General features: G+C 32.3%; 2 protein-coding genes across 2 annotated transcripts; both read right to left on the bottom strand.

Annotated features, from left to right (window-relative positions):
* Positions 1-105: 105 nt before the first annotated feature.
* On the bottom strand, positions 106-7,831 carry LOC113403172 (chymotrypsin-like elastase family member 2A). Its single transcript, XM_064218590.1, has 8 exons — positions 7,586-7,831; positions 6,815-7,086; positions 5,292-5,471; positions 4,747-4,978; positions 3,632-3,741; positions 1,820-1,987; positions 1,210-1,366; positions 106-389 (listed from the first exon to the last, which is right to left on the bottom strand). Exons 2-8 carry the CDS (start codon positions 7,067-7,069, stop codon positions 166-168), a joined length of 1,326 nt encoding a protein of 441 aa, XP_064074660.1. The 5' UTR covers positions 7,070-7,086; positions 7,586-7,831; the 3' UTR covers positions 106-165.
* Positions 7,832-8,722: 891 nt separating this feature from the next.
* LOC135193960 (ovalbumin-related protein X-like) lies at positions 8,723-9,931 on the bottom strand. The gene has a single exon (XM_064218579.1). The coding sequence runs from the start codon at positions 9,746-9,748 to the stop codon at positions 8,723-8,725; it is 1,026 nt and encodes a 341-aa protein (XP_064074649.1). The 5' UTR covers positions 9,749-9,931.
* Positions 9,932-11,219: the final 1,288 nt, after the last annotated feature.

Genomic DNA, 11,219 nt, shown 5'->3' on the forward strand with positions numbered 1-11,219 from the left:
GTGACTAGTACTCATTTACCCGTGAGTAAGCTGCAATAATAACAGGTACAAATAATTTCTTAGTCACTGAGTTTGGTGGAGTATCGAAGATGTAGGTACGGTTAATATTTCTCAACGCGCCAATGAATACGACATCTCCAGCGCCTAGGCATTGATAACCACTTGTCAATTTTTTTTCATGTTCTTGTTTATCCAATGAATGTATTTCCCCACGTCAGTAAACACTACATAATATTCTGGATCGCATATCGCCACGTCGGTCCTTGACACGGTGAGTGAGACGATGCCTCGAACGAACCAGGCTCCGTTCGTTTTGTTTGTATCCTTTGCTACATCTGGTACAAATACTTGGAAAGCGCTCCCACTATCACCGTTACACGCAGATGTTCCTGTAATATAAATAAATAAATAAATAAATATTGGACAACATCACATACATTACTCTGATCCCAATGTAAGTAGCTAAAGCACTTGTGTTATGGAAAATCAGAAGTAACGACGGTACCACATACACCCAGACCCAAGACAACATAGAAAACTAATGAACTTTTTTCTACATCGACTCGACCGGGAATCGAACCCAGGACCTCGGAGTGGCGTACCCATGAAAACCGGTGTACACACTACTCGACCACGGAGGTCGTCTATATAAATATATAATTAAATGATATTCACACTTTTCACGTCAATAGGCAAATCCAGCACCGTATGTTAACAGAGGCCGTTTATTCCCTGTACGTTAAAATTATTAAATGTACTTTCCTCCTCAGTGTTATGTCCTTATATATTTATATGTATATTTTGCAAGGAAGCAGCTTATCTGTACCGCTGGCATTGCTAATATAAAATAATATCTACCTTCTTAGAAATGTACTGCATTTTTTTGTATAATGGTATAAAAAATCCTCCTCGTTTTTTAGTAAAGATTACAATATAAAAATTGCTCCAATTAAGAGTTACTTAATAAAATTTTAATATTACTGACATACATACTGCGCACAGCATTCAGCGGCTTGTTAAGGATCATACATATTTTGTACAGGATACAAACAACATAGGTGAGCCAATCTGCTTCTCAGTCAAAATTGAATAATTGGAACCCCAACAATGTTACATTCCGATTAACATAAAGAAGGTTACGATATTTCGGACAAGGCACAAAAAAGTGTCTATAAAAAAATTTAAACAAAGAAGAAAACATAGACTTACCGTTTCTATGACCGGCACAGAATTTATTTTCGTTGAGGACGGTTGCGTAGAAGAGAGGGTTACTCTTTATGCAGGTATTCTCTGATACAATCGGCATTGAAGCTTGATTTAGCTGATGTGATAAAGACTCGTTGATATCGAATCCCCATCCCACGATCTATAAAATTCGAAATACAGTATTAACATTCACACGTTCTAGCATTAGTTTGATAAACATATATGAAATATCTAATACAAACAAACTCAAATCTAGGTGAATTTGTCGTTTTTTGGTGAAAAAATTGTGAATTGACAGATTTTTCTGTTTTTACTACCAACTAACGTAATTTTAAGTATAACATTAGTGGGCGGACGTCTAAAGGGCCAACTGATAAGTACAAAACTAAAAAATATATAAATAAATATAACTAAATACTGCCACAGTATTGAGAAATATATACAAACTGAAAATTATTATCTTAAGGTGTAAATCTCATCTGAATTAAAACATTATTTATATACAACACTAAAATAACAAAAAAATGTATTCGATTATTTACGTAAAGGATGTGACAAACAGACAGGAGGGGAAACTACCTTATATACCTGTTAAAAGTTTAATAATATTTACCGTTCCTAAAACTTCATTTGTAGGTAATTTCTCCTGAGCTTTGTCGTACCATAAGCAGGCTGGTTGGACGTAATCATTAAAAACAGCTTCTGTTTTCAATTTGATTAAAGCAATGTCGTGATCTAGATGTCTGTGTTCAAACTTGTCGTGCAGAATTATTTGATAGACCTTATTATGAGAAATCAAGAAAATAATCGTTAAATTTTATAGTAGTTTCAACGGCATGTAAATGTTCATACTGTTGGGCCAAGGCTTCTTTTATATTAATTATAAAGTTTGGAGCTCTATTGCTGATGGACATGATGTTTTCCTTCATCACTTAGCGCAAAATAAGTTGTAGATACGAATCAAGCTCAAGCACAGTATACCGGAGTCAGTGGTACTTGCTCAGGGTTGAATCCACAACATTAGGTCTTAAGATGTATGTGTTTTAGACACTGGGTCATCTGAGCTCCTAATTAGTAATTGTCAAGAATTAATTTATAAAAATTACTGAGGAATTTCGTACAATAAGATGTGTAATTATGTTAGACAATATACTTTAAAAATATGAAGAGGTATGTAGATGACGTATTTGCCATCATAAAGGGGGACAGTGATAGTGCAACGAATTGCTTAAATCACTTGAACAGCATCCACAGCAAAATTAAATTCACCTGTGAAATGGAGAAGAACAGAAAAATAGCATTCCTTGATGTTGAAATTGGAGTACGTACGGACGGCTCTGTGAGCCACACTGTCTATAGAAAAACAACGCATACCGACCGATATCTTCGTGCTAACTCACACCACCATCCTCGACACTTAAACGCTGTAGTAACATCTTTGACCAAACGCGCATACGACCTTTGTGATGAAGACCACATACAATCTGAGCTAGCACACGTTGAAAAGGTCCTACAGCGGAATGGATATAAAGTGGAAACACAGCTACACGGGATCATAAGTTACTGCGACAGTACAGGGTTGAAAGACAACCAGCATTTATGCCATATGTTAAAGGAGTGACAGATAAGATAGCTAGAGTCCTGGGCAAATATGCGGTGAGGACTATCTTCACTCCTTTCAAGAAGATAGGGCAAATGTTGCGTTCACCTAAAGATAGCTTTCCCCTGGAAAAACCCGGAGTTTACAAAATCGACTGTAGTTGTGGTAAATTCTATGTTGGACAGACGAAACGTACGGTATCTTGTCGTATCAACGAACATATCAAGGCGGTAAAAAACAATGATACCAAGAAATCAGCCATCGCGGAACATCTTCTGGAAGCCGGACCGAACCATTGGATCGAGTTTCATAATGCTCAGATACTCGCGACAGAACGCCATTACATACCCCGACTGGTACGAGAGGCCATTGAAATTACTAAATATAGTAATTTCAATAGGGAAGATGGGTTTCAACTGTCAAAAGTGTGGAATCCAGTGATAAAGTTATGCAAACCCTTGAATAATAATATAAAAAATTCGCGAATCGATACGGTGAGTTTCGTTTGTAAAACACGGGATCGAGTTTCGAGTGTAAGTAAAACAAATAGTAGGGGTAAAAGTGACAGTGGTAGTGGTAACCAGTGTTTACGCAGCCAACGTACGAGAAAGGAGGTAGTCCGATATGGACACTTCTAATGCCGTCAACATCTACCCGCAAACGTCAGTCTCGTGAACAAGACATTCGTAGATAATGTCGAAATATCGAGCTCCACCAAATAAAAATTAAAAACATGGTAAATATCCCGTTTTAAATACTGTTAGTAATAAAAATAACCATGTTAATTTAAAATCTTATACTTTAAAAATGTCCTTATAAACCTACTTCTCTTTCTTGAGTTCCAATATCGCCTCCGATTAAATTGTATTTTCCAAGGACGACGCTCAATACTTCTGGTAATAGCTTTACGCCTCTCGAAGAAGTACAATGTGCAGCTGTAACGATTTCAAACGAACATTAGTATTTTATTAAATCTTAAAGTTAAACTTTTAGAGAAACAGATTGTTTGCACAACATTTATTATATCAAGTATTCAAACTGTAACGGTTTGTTTTTATTATTGAGATTTTTTAATATTTCTAGACCGAATGTTTAAAAAGTTAAATAGTGAAATTATTCGTGAAATTAAACACAAAACAAAAGAATCCGTATATTTTTGTCCAAAATAGTTGAAACACACGTAAAGTAATATTAAAAAAATAAAATTTTGGTAATATTAACTATTATGCACCAATATAAATAGAATGTTGAATGAATATTAAATATTATAATATAATATTTTTAATTTATTAAGAATTCTTATTTTATTCATTTATTATCTTAACTGATTAAATAATTAATCTGAAATAATAATTAATCTTAATCTTAAATAATTTAAATGATTAAAAAAATCGTCTATTCTCTCTCTCTATCTATTATTAAAGCCTATCGTTTCTACTCTGAATTTATTTTTCTTCTTCAACGCAAGGCATTAAAATATTTCTCAATTTCTTTACAGTCATGTCATTACATTTTTCCTCGTTATGTAACGTTATTTTAGTATACATTTTAAGGTACTCTTGACTGCTGACTTTCTGGGTGTTGTCCCGATCCACAGCACATTGTCGATGCACTGTCGTCTCTTCGTGCCTGATCTTACCTGACCGGTCTTTACCTGCGTATATATGACACTATTTCAATTCGGTCAGAACGTCAGTGGACCTGCCATTGTCAATGTCGTGTCGTGTTAAAAAATATGGAAACCGCACTGACGCAATAGAATTAGCGCGGGGGCTCGAGCGTGGAAGGGGTGATCCAGCACGGTCCACAACTATTTCGATCTACGTATATATACGTAAAAATCTGCCCGACCTGATTTGTCTGTATGTCACTCTTCTGGTCATTCACACATTCTGTTAAATCGATATTACATGTCATTTAAGACCTAGCGACAAGAGTACCTGTTAATACAAAGTTCTCAGAGATGAGGGTTCCACCGCAAATGTATTTTATAGACGAGCGCTCTAGTTTGTACAAAGCCACATGCCATGGCCAATCTCCAGGTTTCGTTGGTGCAGCACTGACTATCAGTTCAGTGTGGCCTACTTTACGTCGTCCACAGCTCGTCGCTGGTTCTCTACTTGCACTTTCAGCGTGATCTTGGTATCCTGATATATACTGATCTAAAAATCCCTAATAATATTTAAATAAAAAAATAGTAAATATTTAATTAAAAAGTCATAATTTATGAGATTTTAAGTTATTTATGTACCAAAAAAATCGCTTTTAGTGTCTGGCTTTTATGATTCTTTGTCGGAGACACCATACACAGCCGTTAGATATATTTTTTATTTACTGTCAATTTTGCATCTCGGTAAGTTATGAAACAAATCCTTGTGCGCAAAATTAAATAGATATAAGTAAATATAAGTTTTAGTGGACCTTAATTGTATAACGCTACCGTAATGGGCACATTATTCCAGAATTATACACTTTTTACACTTACCCCGAGTGGTTTTTTGCAGTATTCCTTTGAATTAATTTTGACATTTGTAAAGTACGGAACTGTTCCAGGAGTTAGACCTTTGACAATGAAACTAATACCGTTATGTTCCTTGAAAAAAACTATATCGAATGTGTTGCTTTCATATTTACTTGCGCTTATTCTTGCAAAATTCCGATCTTTCTGTAAAAAATGTTAATAATTGGCTGGATTATTATTTTCAGGTATTTGTGTCAGTTTTAAATTTCGAATGGAGAGAGACGTTGACGGTAGACTTTGCTCTTGTGATGCAATCTATTCTAATAAATTAGTAGACGTTTTTATGCAATGCCTTACTAAAAAAAAAACTATAAAATCTTTATATTTATACCCAACAACAGTACATTTTGGATATTATATATATTCATATAAAACTATCTGTGTATTAACAGTTTTACGTAGTTTAAATTAGAAATATTGACGTGACGAGCGTGAATTTCATTTTTTTGTATGTCATATTATGTCTTAGTAATTATAATAATGTCACACGTGACTGTTTTTTGAAACTTTTGAAACGTTATATTATAAATATGCCTTCACGTAAAGTTATTAACAATTCTGGTTTTTGTCTATCGAGAAAAATCCAACAAAATTCAGTCAGTAGTTGTAACTATTTGATCTGTGTTTATACTGATAAGTATTAATATTAAAGCCTGAAGCCTTAGCATGACATTGGATAAAAAATAACCTTTATTTCCGATAATATTTCATCATATTTTTTTAATATATGGTGTCAGTTTGACGGCAGATAAGCACGTCGGCACTGACACTGCATGAAACTTTTTCATACATCGGTGTTGCTTATTACCTATATATTTTAAGATGTTATTTTCCCAACACTGACTAACTCGTCGTCAAATAAGAAGCACATATTTTTTATAATATAGGTACAGATGGGCCACCCGAAAGTTACTTGTCATAACCTCCTATAAGCAATGGCGCGGTAAGAAATATTTATCATTTCTTACATCGCCAGCGCATCACCAACTTTGGGTACTAAGATATTATGTTCCTTGTGCCTGTAGTTACACTGGCTCACTCACCGTCAAACCGGAACACAACAATACTGAGTACTGCTGTTTGGCAAAAGAAAATATGTCTAAGATGGTACCTACCCAGTTGGTCATGCATTAAGCCCTACCACCAAATAAATACATAGCAATACAAAGAATTATAGTATATTATAGTATAAGATTTTAAATTAACATGGTTATTTTTATTACTAACAGTATCTAAAACGGGATATTTACCATGTCTTGTTCACGAGAGTCTCGTGAACAAGACATTCGTAGATAATGTCGAAATATCGAGCTCCACCAAATAAAAATAAAAAACATGGTAAATATCCCGTTTTAGATACTGTTAGTATTATAGTATAATCTTATGGATTTAATGGCTTCGTCGGCATTTTTCTTTGTTGAAATAAAAACATGATTTTGACGTTTTCTAATAAATAGCAAAATTACTATATAAGATAAAATATTCACCAACGTAACGCTCGCATCTGCATCGAATTTCAATATTATTCTCGAAGTTTTTGGAAATTTCTTTTCTATAAATACAGTGTAAGAATTTTCCTCTTCTGGAGCCACCCCTGGTTCAAATGTAACTGATATATCAGTTGAACCATTGCAGGGACGAGCGAGAAGAATCGGATTACCGATGAAGGTCCATCCTGAATCGTTATCAGCATTTACATTTAGTAAAAGTGTTATAAAAACATAAATCAGCTCCTGTTTCATATTCAAGATTCTAGAATCTGCAAAATGCAATTAAATTAAATTATATATAAATATAGCTCATAATTTTTTTTATTAGTTTTTTATTTATTTTTTTTGCACACAAATCCTTAAAACTAAATTAAACATTTGGATTAAAAAAAATTGCATGAGCTGCAACAGACAATTTTAGGCAGAGTACCGATCGTAAAATAAATGTAGGAAGGGGTATACTCTTTTTTATTTTGGTGTATAATAATACACAATACACACGTAACTTTAAATATATTAAAGCGACAAATTAAAGTATTTAATCATATTTTTAAAAACGACTAGTGATTGAGCCTATATAGCTAAAGGTAATGAATTCCAAAGTTAAGAAGAAGACGTAGAAGAACAGTGAGTCATTATTATAGATCACTATTTACTTTATTAAATAAGAATGTTTTTTTTTTTTTCAACTCTAACTAGTAATACCGTTTTATTTTTATTTCCTCAATTTTATTCTCTTTTTACAAATTAAATATAAAAAAATCTTACCTTTATAATATAAAGTTATTAATTTAATTCACGTCAATCACAAAGCACGATAATTTATATGATTTTCCTTATGAGTTTACACCAAAACAAAGTCACTGACACTTGATAACCTGTTTCCGTCGTATACTATGTATAATAACCTTGATTTCGTCTCAGGTTGTGTTGTCACATTCAAAAAAAGAACCCAACAAGCGTCAGCAATCAAATAAAGCAGCGTCTTATAATTGTAATCAATTATTTCTTCAAAATCTATTTGAGATTGATATTACATTAACGTTATAATAACTGTTCTTTTAAAAAAATATCTACATTTTATCGCAGCGTTAAAATATAACCGTAATATATGCTAGTGTTGCCAATTTAATAAAAACAATTTACACGGAATATAATACCTTTTTTTAATGTAATAATAATAAATGATTCCTTAATTATTTAATTTGATTGATTGAATGATTTGATTCAAAATATTTAAATCGAATGGAAAATAATATGTTTATTTCGTATATTTATTTATAATTAGTTTTTGTACACATTTTGCTAATTTGACATATTCCGAAGTAGACAGAATGTTTATATCAGAATGACATCTATTATTTATTGATATCTCTGTACGTATGGAACGCTTATCAGTTTTGAATGTTTCTAGGAAATAAATTTACTGTTCTATATAACCAACATTTAATCTATTGAGTTAGACATGGAGATTTCCTTACATTCTAACCACAGGTGCTCTAACCATTGGGTTATCTCGGCAATATAAAATTAGTATACAAACATTTTTTTCCGAATCGATACGACTTAGGAACCTTCAAAAAGAGAGCCTATCTTTTAAATGTCAGTAACTAATTTGCAAGCTTTCCCGTGTAGCAGATATATATCCATGAACGATAGTAGTCACTTCCTACACATAGGATATGATAAAAATTAAAAAATAACACCACGATTGACTCAGGTAAGTGTTTATTTGCAAATTACATTTAGCTAACACTAGTCGTGGTTCATTTTATTCCTGTTTCTGAATCACGCTATCCTTTGTCAAAGGAAATTATATAAGACTAGGAATACAAGTTAATAAACTGTCTTTGTTTTGGGAACGAGTGGTGTTTTATTCACACTAAATTAAAAAATCTATTAAGATCACAATGTATCGTCCAAACCTGTTTTAGAATAAAATCCACCAAATAATATAGTTTGGGTTGATTTCTCTACTATGTAGAAGATAAAAGGTTGTTCAGCTTCTAACTCAGGAATATAATTACAATCAAGTCCTATTGTTGCTGCACCTGCTATAACTCCTGACTCTGTACAAAATATAACGGCTCTCTGTTCAACAGATGAAATGTATATTCCTTCCTTTGTTATGCCCCTAAAATTATCTAATCCAGGTTCAAACGAATCGAAAATTCCAAAATAATTAAGCGGGTCATTCAAAAGTACGCTGCTTTTTATTCTGAAACTCGGCAAGGACAAATCTATATCCCTTAAACCGAATTTATTCACATCACTTTGAAGTTTACCGAATATGTCTTTAAGTGATACATGATTGAACTTACGATAAACTCCCTTGATATCTGTGTCATGGTACGGTATGATCAGTAGTAAACAATATTTATCATCATCAACAAACGCTAATTCTGAAATATTAGCGTTCATAGAGTCCATGTTTGAATAGGGCAAGTTTAACCTTTGACGCATCACCTTCTCTCTATAAGATATGTTTTTTTTGTAATGAATCTTTTCTTTTGTGTGAGATGCATTAAAAGTCGATTTCCATTTGCCGTTAAAATATATTACATTATTTATGATCATTGTTGCATCTTTAAAATCATTCTGTTTAAAAATTATTTTTGTGTTTGTGTGTTTTAATTGTATATATGTGTTTGCTATTCGAGCTTTGTTTGGATCTTCAAAGTCTAATACTTTGATCGTTGTTCCGAAATACGTCACCACCGTTTCTCGGAACAATGATAAGACACTCAAATCTTTATTAATAAAAATGAAACTACTAAAATCGAGATCCACGCCATCGGATTTTTCGCCGAAAATTGTTGTTTTTAATTTTGAATAATTAGTCAGAAATTCAGTGTTGTTTTTCGGTAAAAGCAGTGCTCTTGATATTACCTTACTTGAATTGCCGGAAGTGCCCAAAGCAGCTGCTGCCATCAAACTCCATACAGTAAAAGGTGCAATGATAACGTGGTCAGAATTAACATAATATACTAATCCTATACTAATATTTCTGGCTCTTGAATTGAAATCAGCTAAACCGTGACATGAATCGATAAAAAAAATACAATAATATAAATGGAATCACTCCGGCCTGTATCTTATCGACTTAAGCAACTGTCAAACTTTACAGCTCAAAACTTAATGAATCAGTTGCAAAACTGGTTTTATATTTATGTATAGCTGTATGATTTTCCTTAATACTTTATATTTTACGAATAATTCAACCTAATTCAACCTAAATATATTAAATTATTTTATCTTTTTTGTTACATTTAAATGAAGTATTTATTGAGCTTTGTGTTGAAAAATTAACAAAAGCTAAGTAAGCCGTTTAATGCACCAATTTAACTATATATCCTAGCAGCACATATTTTTCTAACGAAGCAGTTAACATTAAAACAGCTAAAAAGAAATTACCTCGAATGAAAATAAATATGAACATGACCAGGCTGACTAGTAGGTTCTACCAAAGAATGAATCTCTACATAATATAAAATAAAGTCGCTTCCCGCCGTCTGCACGCATATAATTATTTTTTAAACTACGCAACGGATTTTAATAATATTTTAATCAATAAACAGAGTGATTAAAAAAAGTGAGAATTTCAACTTTGCAGCCGGAAAAGTACAAGATATTTTACTATATAATTAATTACACAAGTAATTAATTACACAAGGTACAAGATATTTTACTAAATAATATATAATCATACAGACGGAATTGCTATGAAATTGTTTAAGGTGTATATTGGAAAGTCGATATCCGTGAAAAATACACAATTTACGTTATAATAATTAAGATTTTTTGGAACACATATACAAGTCGCTTAAAATAGACAACTCACACTTTTCGCAAAGGTTATTTTATTAAAAATTTAAATTTTGAATGTTTAAATTCACACATTTCTTCAATGCCATATTATATTTGGGATATTTATATAAATCAGTATAAAATACATAAAAGCGCCATCTAGTGAGATATCATGAAACATCTTCATGCTGTATCTAAGTTAGTTAAGTTATCTTAGAGTTAAAAATAAATACGACTAGATCTAGATGTCGCTTGTATTTTAGAAGATAAACGAATTATATAATATATATGTATATATAACTTTTACCCTATAGTACCTAAAAATAACATAACTTTCTACCAGTGATTCTTTTTTTGAATTGGTCTATATTTCTAGAGTTTATCCTCTACAGCAAACTAATATTACCTGTTTATAATATTAGTAAAGATGTTCACTCACACTACAATAAACTCTTCCTTAGATCTGGTTGATACTCATTACCTCTATGTGGGATTTCAATTAAACGCAATGTTCCAAAAATGCAACAATTATATTGTTATTGTCGAAACCCTATATACATTGGAGTGAAGCAAACGCAAGCGCGATTTAGAAACC

The sequence above is a fragment of the Vanessa tameamea genome, chromosome 23 (genome assembly GCF_037043105.1).
Source record: "Vanessa tameamea isolate UH-Manoa-2023 chromosome 23, ilVanTame1 primary haplotype, whole genome shotgun sequence".
Classification (NCBI taxonomy): Eukaryota; Metazoa; Arthropoda; class Insecta; order Lepidoptera; family Nymphalidae; genus Vanessa; species Vanessa tameamea.